We start from the raw sequence: 14,555 nt of genomic DNA, 5'->3' as shown, positions 1-14,555 counted from the left end.
CAAAATAATTATGTCTTTATCAATATTCAATATAGTATATGAATATATCATACAAAGTTGGTTAAGGCTTTTCAGGATTTGATGTTATTCTTGTGTCTATATGGCAGTGCTATACTGTATAATAAAAATAATCAAGCGGCAGTTGTATCATACCACTTTACACATCGTACCCGTGATATCCAAACCCTTTTAATTTAAGCCGTTTCTTTTTTTAAACTGAGCTCCAGATCGAAACCCCCGCACTCTAGGAAAAGTAACAGGCGCCGAATCAAAATCAAAGCAGGTACAATACATACCAGTTGTTTGATTAGGAACATTTTGGTTTCTTAACTGGCTAGGTTTTAAGCTTTGCAGTGCTTTTATATTTGGCAAACCTTGAACCTTGATGGCTCATGAAATTCCGACGGCAGTACATAATTTTAACTAGTTCAGAATACTAAACTATCTGACGTTCGCAAATCGCGATATTCTGCGATTAATACTGTATTTCACTGACTTGATATACTTTAAACTAATTCATAGACCTCAGTCTTTTGTTCCTGCTTTTCTACCTTTCCACAAAATAACTTATTTTCTTCTCTTAACTCCTCAACTAACTCTTATAATTTCTACTTCAAGACAAAGGAAAGAGCACATGCTTCCTTCCAAGGTTTAAATCCTTTCTTAACATTAAAACAAACAACAATAAAGCATCCACGCAACCACTTTGTTTAAACACACACAGACACACACATGGAAGCTTCCAAAAGTCATTCCACAGTACATCCTTTTTCATTCAAACTTATCATTTCAGACTGGGATGAGTGTAAAACATTCAAAGAGAATACTGAACATTGATTAAGACAATCGCTTTTATTCTTCTTTCTTCCAAACTGTAATTGACTCAAAGCAGAAGTAAATTCAAGAAATCCTATCACTTGAATCTTTACAGTTTTAACACTCTCCCAGCCCCCCTGAGGCTAAACCAAGGTGCAATGTACTGCACCCACTGCCTGTAGCAAACATTCCACAGGAACAAAGAGCTCCCTGCTCTCAATCTAATTACAACAACAACCACCTACATTCGACAAGCTACCAGATCTCACAAACACACTGAAATACAAAAACTAAGATCTCTCCTATCCATCTGCTGCCTTTCCCCTGGCGTAAAAGGCTTATAGGTTGCCTTTGGTTGTGCTAACGTCCCTCCTCTCGTGACTGGCGCTAGATTATAATTGTCTATGTTTTCTTTTGATGCTGGAGTGGCTGTATGTTTCTGCACTGACTCGTATGGGCGCCGAGGGTCCGTTTCCTCTGATCTCTGCGTTATCTCCGCAGTGTTGTTTCTGTATTCTAACTCCCTCACTCTCTCCTGTAATACTTTAATTTGTTCTGTCTCTTTGTGTCTCTCCTCCATGGAGGCATTTACTTCCTCAATTAGTCCAGCTAACTGGGTCACTAATATTACTCCCATTACTTTTGTTTTGTCCCGTTTAACTCCGTCTACCCACTTTCTTTGATCTTCTAAAGTTTGTGATGCGTTCCACCCGTTCCGTTTCATCTTTGCAACAATCGCTTCTCTGGCTAACAGATACTTTAAAATGAGAGCTACTGCAGTTTCTCCCTTAACAACGTGGTCTGCCATTTTTCTGTCTAGCAGTCCTGCAACCCCCGTATGCTGGCTGCTACAGTAAAAGTGCCTCAACTCCTGTCACTGATACTGCCCCAGCACCGTCTGTATTGCTGTAGAGCCTCGTAGTGAGGTTCCAGTGGGTCTCTTTCCCCTGGGCTCCCCCAACTATTCCTGACACCTCACGCTTGGACTATTTTGTGTTGTCTTATTGGGATGTGTGCTGGTTGTTTAGTGGGTTTGTCCGCCCCTGTTCCCAGCCCCTCTAAGTACAACGCCTCCCGCTCGGCCACCACCCCCACTAGCAGGGTTGATCCGTTACCCCCCAAAACCGGGTATCCTGCTATGGGCTGTGGTGTTCCCTACAGACGAACAAGGTTATCAAACTCCGCCCGGGTCCCTAATGGATCCTCCGTCGTCGTGTCTCTTGGTCAGGATGGATCGGGTCCACTTTTCCTCAACACTTACACACCTGTACTCTGTTATCAAAGCCCCTGTTATAGTTAGTAACTGTATCGACTCTGAGGTTGTTCGTCCCTTCAGAGTCAGTGTTGTTACCCGATTTACACTGTCCGTGCCTTGCACCCTGAGTGCCTGTCCCTCTTAGCGCCCGCTTCAAAACCCAACCTTAGCGTGGGAGATTTCTCCTCTTAACGTCCAGTTTAGGGTAGGGCACCTTGAGTCAAGCACTCCCTTGTCCTATTGCCTTGGCACAGACAGCGGTTTCATTTACAATCCTGGGTTAGTTACACCAATTAGTTCTGCATGCGGTACTTATCTTTATATTAGTCTTAATTCTTTGTTATCAAATAGCCCAAAACCTGTTATCTTTACCTTTGGTCCTTTACTCCTATTAAAGTTAACAGTTACTTACCTTCTTCCACGCGGTTGTTCTGACCTGTACCTCTTTAGTGCGGACTTCTGTTTCAATTTAAAACTTAGGCAAGATTATACAGTTCTACAAGACAACAATACTCAAAACAGACAAACCCTAACCCTTAAAGGTACCTCACTTTGAACGGAGACCTGCACTCGCCTCTGACTGCTCTGGATTTGTATCAGATTCGTTTAAATTTGATCCCGACTTTCAAACTGTGGCCATCAGTCAGAAGTCAGATATCAAATCCTGCCGTGACTACGCCATTTTGTTGTAGGGAAAAATCCCTGACCAGCACAGAATAGAAGCCGAGTCGCAAATCAAGGTTCAAAGCGTGTCTTTATTGTACAATTTACTAGGATCCTAGGGAGACCCCCGTAGCCAGCTCAGAAACAGTGGCTTGGCCACGTTGATCTCAATTAAATCACATCAGCTCTGGATCTTTATAGGGATCCAAAATTCGCGCGGGAACATTTGATTATGCCTTTTTTTACACAATGTATAAAGTGGTCTGTCAGTTTCAAAAGTCCCTAGGAAGTTTCATGGATTAGCATTTGTATGGTGTGTGTTCGTGTTAATGGGATTACTTGGTCCTGCCCCGGTGTCTAAATGCGTTTCCCATTACTATCTCTATGTGTCCTCTTATTTAAATTGGTCCTATTGTTCCGTGTCTGTGTTTCCTGCTTGTGAGATTGAGTGTTAATGTCATCCTGTCCTGTTGGGTGTCTGGGGTATTTCATTCTTAACCTTTTATCCTTATCTCTTAGTTTATCAGATTTTTATGTCTGCCTTGGCCGAATTGGTAATATTTCAGTGATAGCTTGGTTTTGATAACCCACTCTCTGTCTCGTTTCATAGGGATCTTGATCTTCCTTGGCCAGTTTAAAATGCAGCTATGCGCTGTTGCTAGGCAGATTAGGGATCTTCCGTAGTTTCTGAAATTCGTGAGTCTCTCAGCTGTGCAGGGGGAGACCCGATCGAATATCCATCCGGGGGTGCCCCTCTGCATTGTTGGCCCGTTATGAGTGGTGCCAATTAGTCCAATAAAAATATATTTGATGATACAAATATGGTTTTCTGGAAAATTTCCTCCTTCACTCGCCTCCCACAGTAACCTGGGGTACATCCCATCCGGTCCCGGCGACTTACCAACCTTGATGCCATTCAATAGTTCCAACACATCCTCTTTCTTTATGTCCACATGCTCGATCCTTTCTGTCCTCCGCAATCCAGCAGTACAACCACCCAGATCCCTTTCCACCGTGAATACCGAGGTAAAGTATTCATTAAGCACCTCCGCCATTTCTAACGGTTCCGCACAAACTTTTCCCCCTTCACCTTTTAAGGGTCCTATGCCTTCACATCTCATCCTTTTACTCTTGACATATTTGTAGAAAGCCTTGGGATTCTCCTTAATCTTACCCGCCAAGGTCTTCTCATGACCCCTTCTCGCTCTCCTAATTTCCTTCTTAAGCTCCTTCCTACATCGCGTATACTCCTCTAAATCCTTAACACCTCCTAGCTCTCTGAACCTTCTGTACGCCTCTCTTTTCTTATTTACCAGGTTCATCACAACCTTCGTGCACCACGGTTCCCGTACCCTACCAACACCCCCCTGTCTCATCGGAACGTTGTCATGCAGAGCTCCAGACAAACATTCCTTGAAAATCCTCCACTTTCCTTCGGTACTTTTCCCCAAGAATGCCTCCTTCCAATTTACCCGTCTAATTTCCTCCCTGATGACACTGTATTTCCCTTTACTCCAGAGAAACACTTTCCTAGCCTGCCTGACCCTATCTCTTTCCAATGCTATCGTGAAGGAGATAGAATTATGATCGCTATCCCCAAGATGTTCACCCACCGAGAGATCCTCCACCTGTCCAGGTTCATTAGCCAGCACCAGATCAAGAACAGCCTCTCCTCTAGTAGGCTTATCCACATACTGTGTCAGGAAACTCTCCTGGACACACCTAACAAACTCCTCTCCATCCAAACCCCTAGCCCTAGGGATATTCCAATCTATGTTTGGGAAATTAAAATCTCCCATCACGACAACTCTGTTATTCCTACATCTCTCCAGGATCTGTTTCCCCATCTGCTCCTCAACATCTCTGTTACTATTGGGCGGCCTATAGAAAACACCCAGCAAAGTTACCGACCCCTTCCTATTCCTAACCTCCACCCACAGAGATTCCGTAGTCAGTCCCTCCACGGCGTCCACCTTCTCTACAGCCGTGACACTATCCCTGATCAACAGTGCCACTCCCCCCCCTCTCTTGCCTCCCTCCCTGTCCTTCCTGAAACATCTAAAACCTGGCACCTGAAGCACCCAGTCCTGTCCCTGAGACATCCAAGTCTCCGTAATGGCCACCACATCACAATTCGAAGCAGCAATCCACGCTCCAAGCTCATCCACTTTATTCACTACACTCCTGGCATTAAAATAGACACATCTCAGACCTTCAGCCTGAGCACTTCCCTTCTCCCTCACTCGTCTAACCTCCCTCTTACCCTGTCTACATTCCTTATCTATTTGCGAGCTAACCTCCTCGCTCTCAGTCCCCTCATTTCGATTCCCTCCCCCCAACCTTTCTAGTTTAAAGTCTCTCCAGTAGCCTTAGCCATTTGTTTGTGTGTTTTACCCAAAGGCAAGTTCTTGGCTCATGCTTCATCCTGAGCCCTTTTCCTTGGAAGTTTGTCACTGATGATTTGCTATTGCCTTCTGCTCTCGACAAATAGATATGTCTGCACCCTTTCTCAACTGGAAGAATAATCAAACAGTTCTGGTTTTATTCTGAATCGCGTGCTAGCCATCTGGTCAGCTGAACTAGCTCTGCCCAGCCATGAGATAAGTAGTGCAAAGAAACAAAAGATGTCTCCAGGAGGTATAAATGGCAGAATTGTTCAAAAACAAAATAGAGGCAGAGGTCACAATCTGAAATTGTTGAATGAACTCGAATGTTGAGTCTGAAAGGGTGTAAAGAGTCTAATTAAAAGGTGATGTTCTTGGTTTCAACTTCATTAGAATATTTTGGAGGCTAAGGACAGAGTTCAAAGTGGGAGCAAGCTACAGAATTTTAAATGACTGGTTATTGGAAGTTTGGGCTCTGCTTATGGACTAAACAGGTATTCCACAAAGCAGTCTCCCACCCAAACTGCATTTAGTCTTCAATATAGATCAGACCACAGCAAGTCTGACAGCATCTGTGGAGAGAAAATAGATGAAGTTAAAGTTTATTTATTAGTCACAAGTAGGTTTACATTCACACTGCAGTGAAGTTATTGTGAAAATCCCCTAGTCGACACACTCCGGCATCTGTTCGGGTACAGTGAGGGAGAATTTGGCATAGCCAACTCACCTAACCTGCACATCTTTGGACTGTGGGAGGAAACCGGAGCACCCAGAAGAAACCAACGCAGACACAGAGAACGTGCAAACTCCACACATAGTGATCCAACCCAGGTCCCTGGCACTGTGAGGCAACAGTGCTAACCACTGTGCCGCCCTAAATAACTGCGCCCAATGTGGGACTCGAACCCACGACCCTGAGATTGAATCTCATGCTCTACCGACTGAGCTAGCCGGGAACAAACTAAGGTTTTGTCTGGATGACCCTTTGTCAGAGCTCTCTCTCCGATGCCGCAAGACCTGAGATTTTCCAACATTTTTTGTTTCAGATTCCAGCATCCACAGTAATTTGCTTTTAGATCAGACCACATTGTGAGAAGCTAAAACAGCATGCTAAATTGAAAGATATTATCATAGAATCTTACAGCGCATAAGTAGGCCATTCAGCCCATCGAGTCTGCACTGACCACAATCCCACCCAGGCCCTATCTCCATGCATTTATTCTAGCTAGTCCCCCAGACGCTAAGGGGCAATTTAGCATGGCCAATCAACAACCTGCACATCTTTGGACTGTGGGAGGAAACTGGAGCACCCGGAGGAAACCCACGCAAACGTTGGGAGAACGTGCAAACTCCACACAGACAGTGACCCAAGCTGGGAATTGAACTGGGTCCCCAGTGCTGTGAGGCAGCAGTGCTAAGCACGGAGCTACTTGTACGGTGGCATGGTGGCAATCTGGGAGGAATATTTGGGGCCTTGGGCAATGAGAGAGAGCAGGCAAAAAGGCAGGTGTTAGCATCTCCTGTGCTTACAAGAAAGGATGGGTTGGTGTTGGATGTACTGAGTGTACAAGTATGTCAATTCGCAATAGCTTCAATTTTCCTTTTATGGTCTTTTCATTTAATCTGGACATCACAGAAGGCTTGGAGGAGGGGGAAGAGGTTTGATGATGGAAATAGCAGGGAATCGTTTATTGAATGGGGAGTATAGAAGGTGAGAAGGGGGGAATCATTGTTCTGGGAGGGAGAGTGATGGGCGAGAACAGAAATATCTGAAGTAGAGCAGATGTGTCTGAGGGCCCTGCTGACCATGGTAGGGAGAATCTTCAGCTGAGGAAAAGGAAAAACACATCGGAAGCACTGGTGCAGAAGGTTGCCATCATAATGGGTATGGCAATGTAATCTGTATTTTGCCTGTGGCTTTTAAATTGGTCGCATTAACATTAAGATGTATAATTTCCATAATCCACAAGATAGAGAGCAGCTAAAGCCTGCTGGACAAAGGCCAAACACCATGCAAGGTAATGTGCAGAAGTTTTGCATAGAACACAAAATCTTAGTAAATGCATTGCTATGAATTGAGTTTGTGGGACTTATAAAGGTACTTGCTGTGCACATGCAACAAGGGAGAGTGATAGTTGCCTTTCACAGTTGAAAAGCTATGAAACTGCTTCACATTCTGCAGATACTATATATAGATTATCAAGTCGCATAGTTCTGATGAACTATGTGTAATGTATAAGGATTGTATATAACCTAACCCCAGGCATTCAAGTGCCAGTTAATATAAGTAATTTCTGGGAAATGCGTATGTTACAATTGCATTTTCATTTTACAGCCACAGCCCAGTTTGGATGGAGGTTTCCAAGTATTACCAATATCAGACAGCCTATCTGTACCATCATTTACAGCATATCCAACGGACAAGCCCTTCATCAATGCTGATTTGCACCGGTCTCCAGATAAGCCTGTTGTTGCATATCCAGAGAGCAACAGTAGAGGTGTGTAATCAACAGATTATATTTTTTTTTTTAAAAATTCAGCTGTATTTGGTTTCGGCTGAGACTAGCTGCAATCCACTTATCCAGTGTTATGTAACAATCTTAACTATCTGCCTGCAGACAAACAATTTTCATTTTTTCATCTTGTTCGGCATCAATTTGGTGTAGATGAATTCTGATAAATTATTCAGATACTCTTGTTTCTCACAACCATTCTGTGATCATCTAAACAAATTGCCCAATGAAAAATTTAAATTGTACCTTCGTTGGCTGGCTCAACTGGGGAGTGAGTTCAGGCACCATTTCTGAATGTGAATACACTGTTTTGGCTCCAGATAGCATTATTCTCAGTGTCATAACTATAAATGTGACAGTGAGCTAGAGATATGCCTGTTTCAGATAGATATCATACACACTTTTTTAAAGTCTGGAAGTCTCAACAGGACACTTTGTGTTCTACTTTATTTCCCAAGAGTTCCTCTTCACTTTACAGGATCGAACCAAGATTTACCACAGCTCTCAGGAATTCACTTTGATTCTTCTTAGTATTCCCACTATTATCCGAGGTATGAGATTTCTTGGGGTCTTTCCACTAGGGTGATACTCCAAACTCTCCTCAGGCACTTTGCAGATTGTGGGCATCCCAGCTCAAGCATGGACCTCACTCCAAAACATACCTGATTTCTGAAAGCCTGCTCTGGTCCACAACTCCGTTACTATTTCTGACAGATTCCCTCAGCTTGTTTACAAGCTATTCTAGTTCCAGAAAGCTGCTTCCAAGCTGACTGATTTTGTGAGAACTCACATGGATGAACCCAAAACGAAAGGATATCCCCCTGAATGAACTATTTCCATAGCAAGCTGGTATATGTGGGATGCACCATGTTGAGATAAATTTTACCTTAAAACACTCCTTTGATTCTGGAACACACATGAGTAATTTAAATCTCTGATGAAGCCAACTGGTTGACATCGCTTTTCCACCAAGGGCTCAGTTATTGTTTAACATTTTCCCACTTCCAACCTTCACCTTCTTAAATAATCACAGGCCACCCTTTGAATTGTCATTAGCAGTTTCTTGCCAGGGGTTTTCATTTATCTTGCACTTAAAATTTCAAACCCCAAACTAAAAGTTGTATTCCTAAAACATGTGAATCATGAAATTATACATTTTCACAATAAGGATTTTTTCAATTTTTGGTGACTTGTGTAAAGCAGGCAATATAGAATCATCCACGCATTTTATACACGTTGTAGCTGAAGATATTGCATGGTGTATAAGTTAACAGTAATGTTTCCTAAAGTCTATTGCTCACAATACAAGGAGTCTTTCCGTGTCAATTAAATGCACTTCACACCTGGGTTTTGCTGTTTAATAGTTTCCTGGTATGATAGCTTGTCAAATATAATTTGCAATCTTTAACATTATTTTAATAGATATTAACAAAAGCTATAAATGCTAAGTGAATTTGTGTTTAATTTTAATTGAAAGTGCATGTTAAATAAAGTCTAATGAAACATCCCCTTGTAGCCAGGTGGTATTGGGGATATGCAACCTGTGCAATTACTCAAATCTGACCAGTAGGGTGCAGCACTCAGTTCAGGCCACAACTCAAATCTGCTTTGTGAACCAGAACTTGCAACTATGCATCCTGAGGGGAGAATACCGGACTAGTTACATATATCACTGTCTCACCCATGCAGCACTCTACACATAGTTGAGCCCTACTGTTTTTAGTTTGTTTCAAGTGAAATGTTCAGACCTTGGGGTGAGACAAAAATTTCTCCTGAAGTGATCTTCTGTCCTTTTTTTTAAAAAGAGGTAAAGGTATAAAATTGAACAAATAATATACTAATTTATAATTCAAAAGCCAACTTTTGAGGTTCAAGCTAATTTATTATGGGTTAATATATAATGTTGCACCAAATGCATAGACATTTGTTACAGATGTGAAGTGGAATATTTGTAGCAAGATTGACTTCCAGTATTTTTCCTTCTGATTTTAATTTAGCGGTACTTTCAGCATTAAGAAACCTTCAAGAGAAGATACGCAGGTTGGAGCTTGAGCGAGCACAGGCAGAGGAAAACTTGAAGCGTATCTCCAAAGATGCAGCTGAGAGCAAAAGCATTTTAGACAAGGGCCAACAAAGAGTGGGCAAGGCAGAGATTAAAATGGCACAGCATAGTCAAGGTTTGTTGAAGTGGTTTGTATTTAGAGCTTAATAGTTTTCATCTAGAAATTCTTGAGATATTTCATGCCTTTGAGTTTCTGCAGACATAGTTAGTTGAACTGTTGAGCAGTGCTGATGAAGAACTGAGATTCTGAACTTCCCTACACTGTTGATTGTGCCAGAGATTTCCATAATCCTCAAAAGGGTTTTGACTGGTGCTTCCAAACTATTGGGTGCCAACACTGGCAAATATTTCAGCAGTACTTGACCTTATCCTGCCATTGCTGGCCTGAATGGACATAACCCAAGCTCTGGAAAAATCTTGACATAATTTAACTTCTCCCATGCCAATTACCTTCCTCTTAAGTAGAATGTATAGGGAAGTTGTACCTATTACAAAGCCACTTCAGGTGGAATTTGAAATCTTGCAAATTATAGCAATGCATCATTTGTCAGGTAATCAATCTTTTGAAAGTTTGTATTTTTCAATTGTGGGGTGGTTGTGGTAGTAGCACTGAGTATAGCACACAGACTTAATATAATCTTAGGTAGGTATCTGTCTATTCACTTGCATTTTATGCTTTAGAGCTGCTTGTTAGAAATTGCCTGGAAGCAGACATGTGCAGATTTCCTCTTTGTTAGTATAATGAAATTCTGTTTTAGTGCTGTGAATGGGAAATTGTGATATTCTTAAAATGATGATCTACCAATTAGAAGCTATTTTTGTATTAGAAAAAAAATTATAACTTTGTTTAATTTCCAGCATTGGCAACACAATTGTCAGCAGCAGAGTCTCGCTGCAACATTCTGGAAAAACAGCTGGAATACATGAGAAAAATGGTGCACAATGCTGAATTGGGGAGAGAGATGGCATTGCAGAGACAGGTAATGGCAAGGTTATCGAGCAAATCTGAAATGCAAGCAAATTTATACCTAATCATGGAGTATGCAATTTGCAGGAACTGATTGATTTTTGTACTGGACTGAAGAATTGTCACTCTGGATTTTAAATGTTCATTGAGTGCTTATACGTAGTAAATGGCTGCAGTATTAAACCTCAATTTGAATCATGGACCTTGTTGATCTTGCTTTCTTATTGAATTTAGTGTTGCAAGAAATAAAAGGTGGCTGGCTGCCAATTACAAAAACTCTCTGAAAATCAAAATAGATGATACAACTTTTAAAAATCTATAAAGCGGTGAATAGAATTAGTTTGGAAAAACGTTGAAAATATTTTATTATAAATTGTATGTTGAATTTCTGCGAAATAACACAAAACGGAATAGAATTCAGTTGTGTACCACAACTTGGTCAAGTTTCATGAGAGTATGAATTTTCTTTCTGACCATTCGCAAAGTTTGTGCTGGCTCTTTTGGCTTATGATTAATTCTAACGTCTTTAGAACAAGGAATTTGAAAACTGAGGTAGATCCACATATTGACTTGGCATGTGCAGTAATCACAATGCCAAGCAAATCTTCAGGGGCTAACTTGCGCTCTCTCAGCCCTTGGTTGAGGTTTGTCAGGGGCAGTCTTCTAAGAGGAGTCATAGATTTGGATGCACTACAGATGCAGTTCAGTTTCCTGGCAAGGCCCCATTTATACCAATTTGTTGCACAAAGGCCTTGGGTCAGAGTGCCCAATGTTGGCGTGGCAGGTTAAAGCTGGGTGGGTGGGCTTGGATCTGTGATGAGGAAATGGTTTTTAATGGTGACATGGTTCCATTGTCACAGGGCCTCTATAATTCCTTGGCATAATGGTCTTAGCCATACAGGTGATGTGATAGGAGGCACACAGCAGGTGGATTGGTAAGACCTTTGTGTAGCAGTGGGCTTGAGTTGATGTGAGCTTTCTTGTTGCAATCATACTCTTTGGGGGTTGGGATGTTGCTCAGGACTGGGAGCCAGAGGAGTTGAGTTGGTTGGAGGATACCCAGGATGATGTGTATTGTTGTGTTGAGCAGTATGCCTGGTATGGGGGTGAGTTGTACTATGCTGGTGCACAGTGTTCTGTTGAGTAGACAATGGCAAGAGCTCAGGATCTTAAGGTCTGAGCATGTGCACCCCATGAAGAGCCAGCAGATTTTCTGATTGTTTTGATCTATGCTGCTGTCTTGGTCAGATATTTTTGTATGTCCATATTTGGTCAAGGTTAACACCAAGACATTTATGTTTGTTTCTTGCCATTCAAGGAGATGCTGCATTCCCCCTTGGCACTGGCATTGTGGATGTGGGATATACTGGAGACTTTTGTTGCTGCAAGTAGGTCACAGTAGTTAGCCAGTTTTGCAACATTGTTGTTCAGTGTTGCCTCTAGTTTAGAAAATGTCCAAGCCCAAGAGGCAGTGCATGAACTTCTGAAACAGTTGGAAGCAGATCTTGATTAGAAAAATTGAAAATGGTTGGGGCTAGAACAGATCTTTGGGGAAATCTGTTGGACTGTTTCCTGCAAGTGCTTGTCTCATCACCCATGTGCACTCTAAACCACATATCTTTGAGTAATAGTTTGAGGGCATCAGTAACCCACGGAGGGAGGACTCTTGACATGAGACATGATTACACACTAATATGGAGAGTAGAAATCCTATGTTTAGAGTTGAACGGAAAATAATTCAAGACTTTAGGATTGTTCCACAGGACCAGGCTGAGGAGAAGGCAGTTGGTTTGTTCACTACATTTATTTATTTATTTTAAGTTAAATTTGTGTAAAAAATCGGAGGTTTTTTTTAAAACAGGAAGTGGGCCCAGCAGGAGTCTGGGAAGGTTTTTGGAGGGTTTAAAAGTAGGCCGCACTTTTGAGCGGGCAGCATCGTTAGCGGGCAGCAGAGTGAGCAGGAGGCAGAGTGAAAGCTGTAGGGCTTTGGCTCACAGGGCTTGGGTGAGCAGGGGTGAGTTAATTCATTTTTTGCTGTTTCTACCTGGTACTGGCAAGGTATCTAGAGGGGATGGGTGTGAAGGCAGTGCAATGTTCCTCTTGCACTATGTTCGAGGTGAGGGACGACGTCAGTGTCCCTGCTGATTATACCTGTGAGAAGTGCATCCATCTGCAGCTCCTCCAAAACCGTGTAAGGGAGCTGGAGTTGGAGGAACTTAGGATCATTAGGGATGCAGAGATGGCCATAGACAGAAGCTTCAGGGATACAGTTACTCCGCGGAATGAAAATAGATGGGTGACGGTGAGAGGGGCTGGGAAGAAGCAGTCGGTGCAGGGATCCCCTGTGGTCGTTCCCCTTAGCAATAAGTATTCCGCTTTGGATACGGTTGAGGGGGACGACATACCAGTGGTGAGCCGCAGTGAGAGGATCTCCGGCACTGAGTCCGTCCCTGTGGCTCAGGAGGGTAAGGAGGAGAGCGGGAGGGCAATAGTTATTGGGGACTCGTTAGTTAGAGGGATAGATAGGAGGTTCTGTGGCAGCAAAAGAGACTCGAGGATGGTTTGTTGCCTACCGGATGCCAGGGTCCGTGACGTCTCGGACCGTGTTTTCCGGATTCTTAAGGGGGAGGGGAAACAGTCACAAGTCGTGGTACACATTGGTACCAACGACATAGGTAAGAGAAGGGACGGGGATTTAAAACAGGAATTTCGGGAGCTCGGCTGGAAGCTGAGAGCAAAGACAAAACATGTGGTCATCTCTGGTACGCTACCGGTGCCACGTGATAGCGAGTTGAGGAACAGGGAGAGAGTGCACTTAAACATGTGGTTGCAGGGATGGTGCAGGAGGGAGGGTTTCAGATACGTGGATAATTGGAACACGTTCTGGGGAAGGTGGGACCTCTACAAACAGGACGGGGTGCACCTGAACCAGAGGGGCACCAATATCCTGGGAGGGAAATTTGCTACGGCTCTTCAGGGGGATTTAAACTAATTTGTCAGGGGAGTGAGAAAAGGAGTTGTAGTCCAGAAGTCAGTGTTGAGGGTGGTGAGGTATTGGGGAAGGTATCAAGGTCAAGGGTGGGTACCGGTAGACAGGAAGATGGGTTGAAGTGTGTCTACTTCAATGCAAGGAGCATCCGGAACAAGGTGGATGAACTTGGGGCGTGGATTGCTACTTGGGACTACGATGTTGTGGCCATTACGGAGACGTGGGTAGAACAAGGACAGGAATGGTTGTTGGACGTTCCGGGGTATAGATGTTTCAGTAAGTGTAGGGAAGCTGGTAAAAGAGGTGGAGGAGTAGCATTGTTAATCAAGGATAGTTTAACGGCTGCGGAAAAGCACTTTGAGGGGGATATGCACACTGAGGTAATATGGGCTGCAGTTAGAAACAGGAAAGGAGCGGTCACGTTGCTAGGAGTTTACTATAGGCCCCCAAATAGTAATAGAGATGTGGAGGAAGAAATTGCTAAGCAGATTATGGATACGTGTGGGGGTCACAGGGTAGTTGTCATGGGGGACTTTAACTTTCCAAATATTGATTGGAACCTTTGTAGGTCAAATAGTTTGGATGGGGCACTTTTTGTGCAGTGTGTGCAGGAGGGTTTCCTGACACAATATGTGGATAGGCCGACAAGGGGTGAGGCCACATTGGATTTGGTACTGGGAAATGAACCGGGCCAAGTGTTAGATTTGGTTGTGGGAGAGAACTTTGGAGATAGTGACCACAATTCGGTGTCTTTTGTTATTGCAATGGAGAGGGATAGGGCCGGACGGCAGGGCAAGGCTTACAATTGGGGGAGAGGTAATTATGATGCGATTAGGCAAGAATTAGGGGGCATAAGATGGGAACAGAAACTGTCAGGGAAAGGCACTGATGAAAAGTGGAACTTTT

At 43.2% G+C, this 14,555-nt stretch overlaps 1 protein-coding gene across 5 annotated transcripts in view; it reads left to right on the top strand.

Moving 5' to 3' along the window:
- Nucleotides 1-14,555, top strand: part of LOC144499619 (centrosomal protein of 57 kDa-like) — a 40,507-nt gene that overhangs the window by 6,362 nt on the left and 19,590 nt on the right. For 3 of the 5 annotated variants that reach the window (XM_078221775.1, XM_078221780.1, XM_078221776.1), the window contains exons 2-4: nt 7,454-7,616; nt 9,629-9,808; nt 10,552-10,673. In XM_078221775.1, coding sequence (XP_078077901.1) covers nt 7,454-7,616; nt 9,629-9,808; nt 10,552-10,673 — 465 coding nt within the window. Of the gene's footprint in view, nt 1-227; nt 284-7,453; nt 7,617-9,628; nt 9,809-10,551; nt 10,674-14,555 lie in introns of all 5 variants that reach the window. The other 2 variants (XM_078221779.1, XM_078221777.1) reach the window with 2 other exon arrangements.

Source organism: Mustelus asterias, chromosome 10 (genome assembly GCF_964213995.1).
Source record: "Mustelus asterias chromosome 10, sMusAst1.hap1.1, whole genome shotgun sequence".
Classification (NCBI taxonomy): domain Eukaryota; kingdom Metazoa; phylum Chordata; class Chondrichthyes; order Carcharhiniformes; family Triakidae; genus Mustelus; species Mustelus asterias.
Note: the sequence above shows the minus strand (reverse complement) of the source record. Positions and strands in the feature narration are given on the sequence as shown.